At 45.3% G+C, this 14,531-nt stretch overlaps 1 protein-coding gene across 1 annotated transcript in view; it reads right to left on the reverse strand.

The window, feature by feature from the left end:
* The window catches only part of cep170aa (centrosomal protein 170Aa), a 48,301-nt gene that overhangs the window by 12,083 nt on the left and 21,687 nt on the right, over positions 1-14,531 (reverse strand). The window contains 4 exon segments of the mRNA XM_034152353.1: positions 3,464-3,753; positions 3,981-4,328; positions 10,588-10,893; positions 12,026-12,184. Of these exon segments, the coding sequence (XP_034008244.1) occupies positions 3,464-3,753; positions 3,981-4,328; positions 10,588-10,893; positions 12,026-12,184 (1,103 nt within the window).

The following is a 14,531-nucleotide window of genomic DNA, read 5'->3' on the forward strand; positions in this document are numbered from 1 at the left end:
ATCCATCAACCAGCAGCAGCCAGCCAGCGAGCGACCGAGCCAGCCAGCCAGCCAGCGAGCGAGCGAGCCAGCGACCGAGCCAGCCAGCCAGCCAGCCAGCGAGCGACCGAGCCAGCCAGCCAGGCAGGCAGGCAGCCAGCCAGCCAGCCAGCCAGCGAGCGGGCGACCGACCGAGCAGCGACCGAGCCAGCCAGCGAGCGACCGAGCCAGCCAGCCAGCGACCGAACCGAGCCAGCAGCCAGCCAGCGAGCGACCGAGCCAGCAGCCAGCGACCGAGCCAGCCAGCCAGCGAGCGACCGAGCCAGCCAAGCCAGCAGCCAGGCAGGCAGCCAGCCAGCCAAGCCAGCGAGCGGGCGACCGACCGAGCCACCGACCGAGCAGCCAGCAGCGACCGACCGAGCCAGCCAGCCAGCCAGCGAGCGACCGAGCCAGCCAGCCAGCGACCGAGCCAGCCAGCCAGCGAGCGACCGAGCCAGCCAGCCAGCAGCCAGCAGCGGACCGAGCCAGCCAGCGAGCGAGCGAGCAGTCAGCCAGCCAGCCAGCCAGCCAGCGAGCGACCAGCCAGCCAGCCAGCCAGCGAGCGAGCGAGCCAGCGACCGAGCCAGCCAGCCAGCCAGCCAGCGAGCGACCGAGCCAGCCAGCCAGGCAGGCAGCCAGCCAGCCAGGCCAGCCAGCGAGCGGGCGACCGACCGAGCCAGCGACCGAGCCAGCCAGCGAGCGACCGAGCCAGCCAGCCAGCGACCGACCGAGCCAGCCAGCCAGCCAGCGAGAGACCGAGCCAGCCAGCCACGACCGAGCCAGCCAGCCAGCGAGCGAGCGACCGAGCCAGCCAGCCAGGGCAGGCAGCCAGCCAGCCAGCCAGCGAGCGGGGCGACGACCGAGCCACCGACCGACCCAGCGACCGAGCCAGCCAGCCAGCCAGCGAGCGAGCGACCGAGCCAGCCAGCCAGCGACCGAGCCAGCCAGCCAGCCAGCCAGCGAGCGACCGAGCCAGCCAGCCAGCCAGCCAGCGACCGAGCCAGCCAGCGACCGAGCCAGCCAGCGAGCGAGCAGCCAGCGAGCGAGCCAGCCAGCGAGCGAGCCAGCCAGCCAGCCAGCCAGCGACCGAGCCAGCCAGCCAGCGACCGAGCCAGAGAGCAGCCAGCCAGGCAGCCAGCAGCGAGCGGGCGACCGACCGAGCCAGCCAGCCAGAGACCGAGCCAGCCAGCCAGCCAGCGAGCGAGCGACCGAGCCAGCCAGCCAGCGACCGAGCCAGCCAGCCAGCGACCGAGCAGCCAGCCAGCCAGCGAGCGAGCGACCGAGCCAGCCAGCAGCACCGAGCCAGCCAGCCAGCCAGCCAGCGAGCGCCGAGCCAGCCAGCCAGCCAGCCAGCGACGAGCCAGCCAGCGACCGAGCCAGCCAGCGAGCGAGCCAGCCAGCGAGCGAGCCAGCAAGCGAGCGAGCCAGCCAGCCAGCCAGCCAGCGACTATCCATCCATCTACCTATCCATCCATCCATCCATCCATCCATCTATCTACCTATCCATCCATCTATCTATCCATCCATCCATTCATCCATCCATCCATCTATCTGTCTATCTGTCTATCTATCTATCTATTAAAAAAAAAGAAGTCCTAACTGGAATCTTGAACGTGGCAATTAAAGCCGAGGGAACTTCTGACTATTTTAATTGATAGCTTTTTCCTCCCAAAGAAAAACATAACACCATCTCTCCCTTAAGTGTAGCTTTGTCTCTTTCAGACATGTTTTCTGTGACCCCATAAAACATTGCTGTGCTACAGTACAGAAACAGATGGTGGTGTTTCGTTCTCCCTCCCCGGAGCATCGTTTAATGAAACAGCGCAGTGCTTGATGGAGCAAACCTCCACGGGCTATTACAGAAGCATTAGGTGTACCAATGGGACATGAGAGGATCGAGTGGTGGTCAAGCGAGGCAACTGAGAGAAGATAGCTTTGTTTTAGCGGCAACAACACAGACCAGTCTCAAAGGACTTGCTAACCCTGAAAGTGCCAACGCTGCAGATAATAAAGAGACGATTAACCTTGCTCTGGGGTTTGTGCTTAGTCAAAGTGTTCTCTCTGGAGTAACTGCAGAGTACGTTGAAATGATGCCGTTGTAATTCTACCGGCTACTTATACAGTCAGAAATAAGCAAAGGCACCAAGGAAGATATTTATGATTCAGCTAGGGACATGAGGGATCTAAACTTAATGAAGTCAGAGTAAAAAATAAATAACCCCCACTTCAACTTGCAAACTTTATGCAATTCACTTAAACAAAGTATCTCCACAGCTCTTCTCCGAGCCTGAGATTTAAAAAGGAGTTGCATTGTGTTGCTGTATTTTTGTGGAACAGCATTAAAAAAGACAATCTACCTAGAGTGTGGTAAACTAAAGTGTATTGTATTTTATATCCACAGTCTGGGGCAATGTTTTCAGATTTTTACCCAGCTCTATGCAGTTTACAGCTTAAAGGTCACCTATCATGCTATTTTTAGGCAATAGCATAGGTCTCAGATATATACAAATATATAAAAAAACATGTCTATGAAGTGTTTTGCTCAAAATACCAAACAGATCACCCATTCTAGCCATGCCTCATATCCCTCCATTTCACTTCCTGTTTCAAAAAAGTGCTGATTTTGATCAAATTGATAAAAAAAAAGGAGGGGTCTGAGCTCATGCGGGACCCGGCAGCTACTGTCTAAACTAAATACTGCCGTGATGAAACGCCATATCATGGATTATCAAGGATTATCTCTGAAACAGTATGGAGCTCAAAGGCTTTCTCTCTTGCCGGTTATACCACAAGGTGAGTTCCTTTTTATTTCCTGCTTCTTCACACACATGCTCTCCAGTACAGGTTAGCTCTGAGTGTTAGCGATGCTAATGTAAACACCGACCATATTACGTCCAAAACAGTCGGGCATTGTTTCTGATAGGGCCGTGGGTGTAAAGCCAGCCTACATTTCCGATATTACGTCATATCGAACGCAAATCTGGATCAGCTCCGTTGTAGCCCCGTTTTTAGAGATTTGGGTACGGAGGAAAAGAGAGAGGGTTTTATTTTCTGACGCTGCGTGAGTTCCCTGGAACACCGGGGACACATTTATGTATAAAAGACATAAAAAAGTGCATTTTGCATGATAGGTCCCCTTTAAATAAGTGTTCTCAACTGTATTCAATTATCCAACTATTTTAATTAATGTATTCAAGAAAGAAAAATCATAATGTGTGATTATATTAAAGTGACATTAGTATACATCCACATAATGGGTAATGAGATTTAATGTGAATTGTAGATTTTTGCACTATATGCACATCTGACGGTCAATAAATTGCATTCTTTTAATCAGAAGCTGTTGTTTTAAAAGCATTTACTCTATACTTTTTACTATAATAAAAATGTCCTTTTTAAGCAAAAAAAAGTAGCAGTTGTTGCTAACATCTCTGAAAGTTCCTACCTTGTCTATCATGCGCCTGGCCTCCTCTTCCTCTGCGTTCCTGTTCTCCAGTTCTATAGTGTAGGTCCCCTTATCGCTGTGGTCGTCCTCTGCCTCACCTCCAGTAGCTGCCCCCTCCCTCCCCACCACCGAAGCGTCCTCGCTGGGGCTCGTGGGGCTTCCTGTCGCCAGCCCGGTACTGACCGAGCAGCGCCCGATACTCAGGTCCTCTGACCTCTGCTTGAGAAGGACGCGGGCAGCCGTAGGGGCGCCTGCAGTCACTGTGGCTGACAGCGGAGCGGGGACCTTACCTACAAGTAGAGAGAACAAATAAAGCTGACATACAGACATTTTGGGCTTTTTTGGGGCTGTCAAACGTTATATGATGTCATAACATAAAGTGTTTCTGAAGTGAATTACCTACCCCACCTTTAATTTATCTCTTTTAAATTGCACTTACTCACAGAGCACTTTCTCTAAGAACGGACAAATCTTTATAGAAGAGTCACAATATATATTAGCCATGATGATTTATTACCTGAGTCAGAGGTTGTAGAGGCAGAAGTAGAAATGCTGAACACCTTGGGGTGAGAGGGAGGCTGGGGAAACAGGGCCTCCCCGCCAGCTCCTATCCCCTGCAGAGGTGCAGTCTGGGAAAATGAATACGAACGGCGCTTGCGAGGGTTTTCCTCGTCGTATAACTCGATCATGAAGGAAGTGCGGCTGCCACCTGTTCTGGCTACGCTCGTTGTGATGTTTCCACCTCCGGTTCCCGCGAGGCCGTGCACTGCTTTTAGGCGTTCCTCCAGGGCGTAGCGGCGGTTTGCAAAACGTAGGCCCAGTCCATTCTCTGAGTCACTCTGGGTCCCATCATCATGCTTGCTGCCTATTAGGACACAGAAAAGGAGGAGATATTTATTTTTCTGTCCTATATTTACAATCAGTTAGATCCGTTTGCTTCTCTTGGAATCGCTGACTTTTACTGTAACCTACACCAATAACCAAGGGGATGTTATATTTACTAGATTTCTCAAATATAAATCATACGATATGTACACAGCAGTAACATAGCGACAAATAACAGCTGTTTCTACTATTTTACAAAGATACAGTATAGCAGGGTATATGCAGGAATCCTGAAGTCAAATGTAATACCTTTTACGACCTTTTTTAAGACCCTTTCCATACAAGACCTCATCGCCACTTCGAGTTTTAACCGGTTACATTGGCGACACACTCTACCTCACATTTACTATATACAGTATTGATTGTCCTTCCTCCTTATCTTCCAACCATTTGGACGCAAACTTGCATTTCCCCATAACGATGTTGTTTAACAACCGGCGTAAACGGGCTGTCACGCGCTATCAAGCAGTGAGCGTGTGATGTCCTGTTCAGATGACGTCAAACCCAACGGGATGCCATAAATAAACTACACAGAATCACACTACACACCTACGCAATGATTACATTCAGGCAGACTGTAGAATACAACCTCTTTGGACAATTGATATACTTATTGAAAACAAGCTACAAAATGTAATACCTTGGAAAATGCCATTTAATACTTTTTAATAGCTTTAATTTTCGCTAAATTGATTTATCAACTTTTAATACTTTTTAAGACCCCGCAGACACCCTGTATAGCTATAGCAACTTCAGTAACAAACAAAGTCTCTGAGAGGCTGAGGTCGGCCCTGGTTTCCTCTGTCAGAAGCAATCAAAAATGAATGCTGAGATCCAAAAATGCGTGGAACAAAATCGTACTTTAATGGAATTGATCAATTTATTATAACGTGCAAACATTTATATTTTTAGACAGATACAGCTATGAAAAGGTTCTGGTCCACAAAAAATACAGCGACCTTCTCACTCTCTCACACAGGTGATTATATCTACTATAAGTACCGCCCATAACCATGTGACCCAACTAATCCAACTCATAATTGATAACAAGATAATATTATAATAAAGAAAGACCAATGCCAAAACATAAACAGTCAAAAACCTTATGAATATACAACATAAATCCCCACCCTCTGACATCCATGGTTCCTACAATAGCAGTATTGTGCAATGTGCAGAACAACAATGTGTGTGCTCAGATGTCCACTCAAATCAAGCAAAGAAGGTCCCATAAAAGTCCCGTATAAACCACAGAAAAAAACAACATCTTCTTGAAAGCATAGCCATACCTCAACAAGAAACAAATGTTAACTAACCATTCCAGTCTTAATGACTTACACACTTTCATCTGAGGCCTGCATCAAATCATTCAATCATCTCAACAGACCCTAAGCTCCCAGGGCCCGGTTTACCTACCACATAACTGCCATTTCTACATTTTGATCAGTCTGGGTCCAATCAGCATGTCCATTCAGTTTTATGCGAAGGCAGACAGTGTGCCACGCTAATCCAGACATGCCACCCACATGGTTACTGGCCCTGCCTACTGCCAGCGAGAGAGCGGGAAGGGGGAGGGGAGGAGGAGACCATGGAGGGGGAGGCAGAGCTGGATGAGAGCGTGTGTGGGAGGGGGGGAAAGGGCTTCAGGGATGGAGGAGTAAGGAGACTCTAAAAGAAAAGGGGGAAGAAGAAAAGAGGAGGGTGGATAGGAAAGGAGAAGAACTGGATTAAGTGGGAATTCCTCACTGAAGGAGTCTCGGGATGTAGTGTATTGCCACTAGTGTTGACAGCCACTTACTCAATCATCCAGTCATTTAACAAGCCAACAGTCAGTCAGAGTCTCAGAGAGGAGGGGAGGAATCACCACATGACTGTTGTTGGAGATCACTCTCGGAAAACACGTTTACTTCAGACACAATGTTTAAAACTCATCCCAAAGGTTTGTGTTTAGTATCATTGTATTTTCTGTATACATCATAACTCTGATCTTCCCTGAAAGTCAAAGTATGGATAGTACTGTATTAGGGCTGAATGATTAATCGATTTTAAATCAATCAATCGTTGTTTTTTGTTTCTTCTTGTGTGTCAGTCATCCACACCAATCAGAAGTGCTGTGCTCCATATGTACCAGCCATTGTTAACCAATCAGAAGTGGCCCATGATAGAAGGTGATAGACAGATTGATCCAATCACCTGCCAAGTATTTTTGAAATACTTTTCCAAATGGCTTCTAATGGAGCTTTCCTAGATGGTTTGGTGAAACAAAGCATCTGAGTCAGGTTAGTAATGCTCCATCACATGTTCTACATCTATTACATCTATTACAGGGTGAATCTTAAACTGAAGCTTGACTTTAAAGCAACCCAACGGAAGTTTCATGTAAGTTTAGTTCTTTCACTCGTAGCTCGGGCTGCGGGGGTGCTAGAGACGGGAGCAGGTTGATACGACCTTCCCAGCCGGAGATATGGCCGCATTTTACAATAAACTTCCGTTGGGTCGCTTAAAAACAAATATCGCAAATCGAATCGCAATATCTGTCAGAAAAATCGCAATTAGATTATTTCCCCAAATCGTGCAGCCCTATACTGTATATGATTGGATTGACATTAGACCTATAATTGGCATGGTGCAACATTGGTCCAACTTAGACAAGATGATGCATCAGGGGGGACTTTAGAGGATCGGATTACTCGTTACAGTAAGTACTGCTCAACCTGTAAAATAAGTTGTATAAAGTCCTCTGAAGCTCTATAGGACATGTCACAGCGATGCGATGAAGGGTTATCTCGATTCAGTCTTGGGAACTTGAGATCTACACCGAAATTCTGCTCTACAAATTGGACGGATTAGTATGAAAGACAGGAAGAAGCTACTTATTATGGGAACTGTAGGAGCTTTGGGAGCACATTACAAACTAACTGTAATGATATCTCAGACTCTGCGGCTTACTTTTTATAATATGTCTCACACACACTGTGGATTTACTGTACGTTATCACAATAGCTTTGTGGCCTCGGGCATATTTCTGAGTCTGCAGCTCATTTGTGACATTCCACAAGCCGCCTGTCTTTTGTCACTCTTTGAAATGTAATACAGCATACATTTCATTCAAAAGAAGAAGAAAAAATGACGAAATAAGACAGGAAAAAGCGTTAGGGTAGCTTAAGCAGATGAGCAGATAGTGTGACACAGAGGCAGGGCTTCATGCTGTGTGTCCGGACAAAGAAGCTGTTGGCAGGGCAGAGGAGAACAGAGGTATCTGTGAGAGGCCGGCGCTCTGCCCCGCTCGCCCCGACATGACTCACAGGGGAGCTGGACTCTGTCTCCGCTACAGGCTGAACACACTGACACACACACACACACACACACACACACACACAACTATCAGACACAAGGATGCATTTAGTTCACATGCATGTAAAGCCACAGACAAGCAAACATGCAACCTCTATTGCATACACAGAGTTGTGTTGTGTCATTACACACAATGCAGTAACATGCAGACATATTTTTAACTCTTATGTATCTGTGAAGCATTAACATGTACTGCAAATTAATACTAATGCACCAATGTACTGAAAATTAATCAACATTGCAAAACATTACAAAAAAAAAAAATTCAGATCGCACATTCAAAGCCTTTTACTGATCACAATCGTATCTCATTGGTATGGAACATGCACGTATGTTACCATAATAAACACATGACAGCTCATATTCCAAAAGGGATACCAATATCAGACAGTATAAAGATGTATTCTTGTAATAGTCCTTCTAGCAGCAAAAGAAAGACTCACCTTGATGCTTACAATCAGAAGCTTTGGCTCAGATGTCTCCTCTCTCAATTACTTTGCTAAACCTCTGCCTAGTAACTCTACGACACACCCTTGACAACACCACACATGCTTCACCGCTTGTCGGCAAATCAGCGCTGAGCATTTCTCAAACACAGAAACAACGCATTTCAGCCACACACACAATGCTAGCAGCACGTGCTTCACACACCCTCCGTCAGCGCTGAAACGCTTTTCTCACACATGCTCCTGCAGCCTTCACACACTCACACAGACACAAAGAGATGTTCGCTGCTAGATTTAGCTATCTGTATGTCTGTGTCGTCTCTTGTTCCTGCCATAATTTCCATCTTTGTTACTATAACAACTGTCTACCAAAAGCTGTTCTCTCTGTCTTTTGCCACCTCCCTTTCCGCTTTTACTGCAGTCCAGGCAACAAGCCTCCTCTGCCTTTCTTTGTCCAATCACCTTTGCTGTCACGCCTCAAATGCTGCTCTCAGCGTAACATTAGGGTTCTCCCGCCTTCCTCACCCTCGCAGCCATCTCCCCAACGTACCTGTTTTTGCACAGCTCACATGTCCCCTGCCAGCATCAATGGGCAGCGTTCCATCCAGCTGTCCACCTGCCCTCTATCCCTCCCTCTTCTCCTCCTCACTCAGCCCACATTTTCCACCACCTTTTTTTTCTCTGTCCTTGCAGTAATTCTTGGTTTTCCTCCCATAATCATTTCAAAACCACAGTCCATCCTTGCTATTGCTGTCCATCTTTTCACTCTTCATGTACTGAAATACCCAGGGTCAGTTTATCAAGTATCAATCAGTCACAGCTTCAGTTGGAAACACTGCAGTCCCAAAGTCAGTGAGACAGTCAGTTAGCAACATAATCATCCATCAGGTGAACCCTGCTGTCAGCCAGTTGACATGCATGCAGTGCTAACTCCATCTAATGAATTAGTTTTCCTGCCTTTCACTCCTGCTTCACAGATTTCCATTTTCATCAGCTTCTGTCTGCTGCTCCCTCCCCCACACATGTCAACAACACATAAATTGGCCTGCATTTAATTAACTCATGACCAGCATGTAGTCAACCTCACACTAGCATCAAACTTAAAGTCGATTTACCGGCAGACTAGAGACTAGCAAAGCTTCGCCTTGCATGGCACATGATCACAGAAACTCCACGGCAGACGGAGCCTACTCAGCAATTGGTGAATGTAGCAATAAACGCAGAGAAAAATGAAGTCACAGACATTTCTAAACTTACCCCAAGAATGCATAGCAACAAGCCCACAGAGGTAAACAGAGAGGATTTAGATATCCACACTGACAATGCAAAATTAGTATTTGCGTAGAGTATGTGCTCTTCAATGGATAATATCTCTTTGAATGGGGCTGTACTTTGCTACTCATGCTAAGCTTCATCCTTGGATATCAGATGAGTCGATTGGGGTTTACATGTTTCTGTCTGCTAGCTAATCCCTTGGCTTGGTTACCACTGCCAAAAAACACTGATCCTAACAATATAATAACCCCGGCTTCACATAGCTGGAAAAGACAAATCTAAAAATAACAAAGAAGAATAGGTTTACTGCAAAGCTAAGTTGACAATGTTGGTGTACCCTAAAGAGCTGCCTGAATAGCTGTAGAGTATGTCTCAGTATACACTATGTATAAACTATATTAAAGGTTGTGCTTCAGTAGGTTCTAAATATCAATTTTGTTTGTGTCATTAGATTTTGTATTAGAATTTGAGCTGTTCGTTCATACCTACAGTTTTATGGTGTAAAACGTAGTATTGATTCATGTATTATGTATTGAATTGGTGGCTTAAAGGTCACCTATTATGCAAAATCCACTTGTTCATGTCTTTTCTACATAACCATGTGTCCCCTCTGTGTAAAGAGATTCTGAAAGTTTCAGGAAAAAAGATTCTCTCTCTTTTTGTCCTGATCCATTTATATAAAAAACCTGTCTGAAAATGAGCTGATCAGATTTTGGCCACGATTTTTTTTGGCTTGTGTAACCATTAGCCAATCAGCAACCACGGTAACCCCCCCCCACCTTATCACCTGAATCTCCTCCTAGAGCACCATTGTGTTCTTTTTAACCAAATATCTCTCAGAGGGGCGTGGGGAGCGGCTCTTTATTTTCATCTAAAGTAACAGACAGAGAATCAGCACTTTGGAAACAGGGCTGAAACAGAGGGGATTATGGGTAATGCTGCAATGATCTGTTTGGTGTTTGGAGCCAAACACTTCAGAGACATGTTTTGTATATATCTGAGACCTATAATATATTGATGAAGCACAGTATAATAGGGGACCTTTAAGATGTTTTTCGCAACATGCGAGTAGAGTGTTCGCATGTTGTAGAACAAGATAATGGTACAACAAATATGTTTAAAAAATTGACACCTGTTTAATTGTAAAAAGAAAGCAATCTGTACCTTTGAGTCTCTTGAGATGGACCGGCACGTCGCTCTTGATGCTCTTGCTGTCGTCCTCCGTGGACTCGCTGCGCACCAGAGTCGGGTCGTTCTGGGCCAGCCAATCAGCCACCTTGCTCTCTGAGGCCATCATGGCGGCTTGTAGCGTGCTTAAGTCCCTCCCTGATGCTCCCCCACTTCCTGCTCCACTCTTCTTGGAGCGAGACCTGTGGTGGTCGGGTGTGAACTTTGACACGTGGTCTTTAATGGTGACTTTCCCTGGAGAAGTGCTGTCAAACTCTATGGTGAAGGAGGCGTGACCTTGAGCTGTGGAGCAGAACGTTGTGTCAGTCACAGATCCTGTTCAGACCTGGCATTAACTTGTGTCTTCTGTGATCCGATTGGAAAACATTTATGACTGTTCATGCTCATGGTTTCTGTTTCAGACTGATTGCTTCTCTGTTTGTGCATGACAAACATTGGCCACTTCCTTTTTTCTGTTGTATATCAATTATCTTATTCAACACATTTATAACAAAGGTCACCCTGACAGAACTCAAATGAGTAATAATGAATCTGTAAATATGTTAAAGGTCCCATGTCATGGCCATTTCTACTGATCATAATTCCATTGTTGAGGTATACTAAAATAAATGTATATTGTGCAATTTTCCAAACTCACATTGGTTTCTCATACAGCATCTCTGTAAAGTATGTGTATTCACTCTCTGTCCTAAACAGCTTGTTGGAGCTCCTGCCCCCCCCCCCCCCCCCCCCCCCCCCCCCTGTGAGCCCAGTGGCCGTCTGCGAGACAGCGAGACACAGCGAAACCCAGCCTGAAACACACACACACACACCCGCAGCCTGGCTGGGAGTTTGTGTGTGTGCCCAGGCTGAGTTCCGCTGTGTCTCGCTGACCCCACACCAGTGAGCCAGCTCACAGTGTCCCGCTCCTCGCAGCAGCGAGCCTCGCAACGTCCCGCCGAGTGTGTGTGTGTGAGGAAGTCCGCGGATTGGTCCAAACGTAACGGCTCCGCAGACGTAAATGGACCAATCTGCGGAGCCGTTACGTTACGTCACTATACCCGAAATACGTCACTATACCCAAGAAGTAAACAATGGAAAAAGAGAAATCTCCAACGAGGCGTTCTGGGGCAGCATAGACAGGTCTTTTCTGTGTTAGAGTTTTACTCGCTACAGGGTGTACTTTGAGGGTTTGTGACCCTGCAGACCGTTTACATGCAGAAAAAGCTACATAACACACAAGGGGACGGGTAATAACCAGAAAAGCATGACATGGGACCTTTAAGTTCTATTAATGTCACAAATGAATGAAGGAGTGGAATTGTATCTGTAATAAGAAACCACAAAAGTTCTTAATTGTTAACAAAGACAATATAACCTATACATTCCCTCTTTTATTCACCATAAATCAGAATAAATGAAATGAATATTTCACCTGCAGTGCCCTCTGTGTCCTTGGTGGGAACCTCATGGATGCCGTTATTGGCGATGTGACCCTCCTTGGTAGGCATCTCAAAGTAACTGGAATCGTTGGCGGACGACGCATTTAGGCTGTCCTGTTTAGATTTATCCCCTCGACGAGCCTCTTTGCTGTCTGAGGATACAAGAAAAGGAAAGACGTTACTAAGGTTGATGATTCAAGGTTTCATTGTTATCAGCGCTATGACATTGTCACATGTCAAGTAGACCAAAAAAGTGGTGTATGACGTGTTATCAATCATCGTACGAGTTGTCATAACATCACTTTTCATCAGTTCAGTTCATATTCACTGATACTTCTATATAAATCTTGAGAATGTATTAGTTTGCTAACATTACATTATACTGCTTCAATGTCACAGTTGAATGCTAGAATTCATTATCAAGATCCAAAGGTGAACGGTCAAGCTCAGCCAACAAAGGACCAATTCAATCACGGCTCTCTCTTCAGCAAGTGTGTCCCACCATTTATCAGAATAACTGTCTCCTTCTGGGGGAGGATGCAGCCTATAAACTACAAAGAAATACATGTATCCTTTTGTCTCTTAGTTTCACTCTCAATCGCTTATAGGTGCACACATCACACACAAAGTCACTCAGGAGAAAAAGTGTTAGTGGAGCTTTTTTTAAATCTGCTTCGGGGTCCTCACAATATGGAGCATGTATTATCTCATCTGGTCATATTAACAAACAGAGTCTTTGTGGGATCTGAATATGATAAATGAGACTTTCAGAAATGAGAGGGGCCATCTGCTTCATGTTGGGGACTAACTGAGGAGCATATGGCAATTAGCAAAAAGCAACAAGATAAGAAATCTGACATCGCAGAATATAAAAGAGTGCATTTCTCATAAATAATATATTCTCTAAATATGATTCTCAGGCTTATTTTCGCTCGGTTTATCAACTACATTTGAGTACTTAAACATTTTTCTTTGGCTCATTTTTTAGGAAGAAATCTGCGGTTGCCAGCATGAGCATAAGCTGGAAGATTTACAACATGGATTTAAACTGACTGTAAATATTAGGATTTTGAGATCAACAATGTTCAATGATGCTTATAATCCAAAGTCTTAACCGCGGTATATAATACCATGCAAACAAGACTGACATGTCAAAAACAATTATGCAAAACAGACAAAACAACCCTAAGAAGTTCAGGAGAAATGACTACACTTCCTGTATCTCAAACATTTAGTTAATGTAAAGAAGTATACATACTATCAGAGCTTCCTCTCACACCCCCATAAATCACATGGCTTGTCCGGAAAGCAACGAGTTTCATGAATGAGTTTAATAAGATAAATACAGTTCAAACTAATGCTGACTGTGCTGCAGTATTTATTTTCTGTTGGCTTACCATAAACATGCAAGGCTTTATGGAATCGGCTTTGATTTGTAAGTCGACACAGACACAGCATTAAAGAGTCATGATACCCTGAAATATGTGAGTATTGAACGCATTTATAAAAGGCATTTCCTGTAAGGTAAGTGTGACAGACTTCAAATATGACGTCTCTTTTCAAATTCTTATTTACTTAAGAGTTAAACCAGTTAAACGACCAAATAGTTCTTAAAGAGCACTAATTAAAAGTTGATTGAAATTGACAACTCTTTACCAGCCTCATCATTATCATAAGTATATGGAATTGAGAGCAATACTTACCGGAGAATCAGAGAGTGGTTTAGCTAATGATCGCTGCAGTATGGATTGAGAGAGTGGGCTGTTTGAACGCTGTGTCCATGAGTGTGTTTGTGTGTGTGTAGGGGGAGCTGGTGCAATGGCGTAACCCAATCGGCGTGAGTGACAATACACAAGGAAGGGGGTAGGGGGCTCTCACAAGCAAACACAGCCTATTCAATGCAGAGGAGAAAAGGACACACACTAGACTAACTGTCATTCACATGCAAGCAACAAAAAACACACTCAAAACTAAATCACCTACTTCCCAAAACCTCTCTTTCACTTCCCCTTCACTGCTACTGAATCTGATGTTAACAGTATGAGCAGATATAGAGGTCAAGCTCACATTTTGTACGCTGATAAGATCTTCTTTTGATGCTGAGGTCCATGTAACCTAAATACACTTTGAAACACCCCCTGGGGAGCGTGCTGCCTCACACAACAAATCCACAACAGCCATTCAGCACTCAAAAAGTCGAAAAGTCAATGACAAAAAAGACGGAAAATGACTTCCACTCACCCTTTTCCATGACTGAAGTAGCCAGTCCCATTTGCCTTTTTCTTTTAAAGCTTTTAGGGGTTTCAAATCATCCTCACAAGCTTGCACGGTTTTCCTCCAAAATGCCTTTCTAATCTCATTCTAACGGCAAATTACTTTCCTAAAATGGTTTAAGAAAGAAATTAACTATTTGTTAAGAGCTGGAAAAAGTATTCCTTTCTGGGCTGGTGAAGACGCTCTCAGACGTTCCCTCCAGATGTGACGAGAGATTTGAGGATG

Source organism: Trematomus bernacchii, unplaced genomic scaffold, assembly GCF_902827165.1.
Source record: "Trematomus bernacchii unplaced genomic scaffold, fTreBer1.1, whole genome shotgun sequence".
Taxonomy (NCBI): domain Eukaryota; kingdom Metazoa; phylum Chordata; class Actinopteri; order Perciformes; family Nototheniidae; genus Trematomus; species Trematomus bernacchii.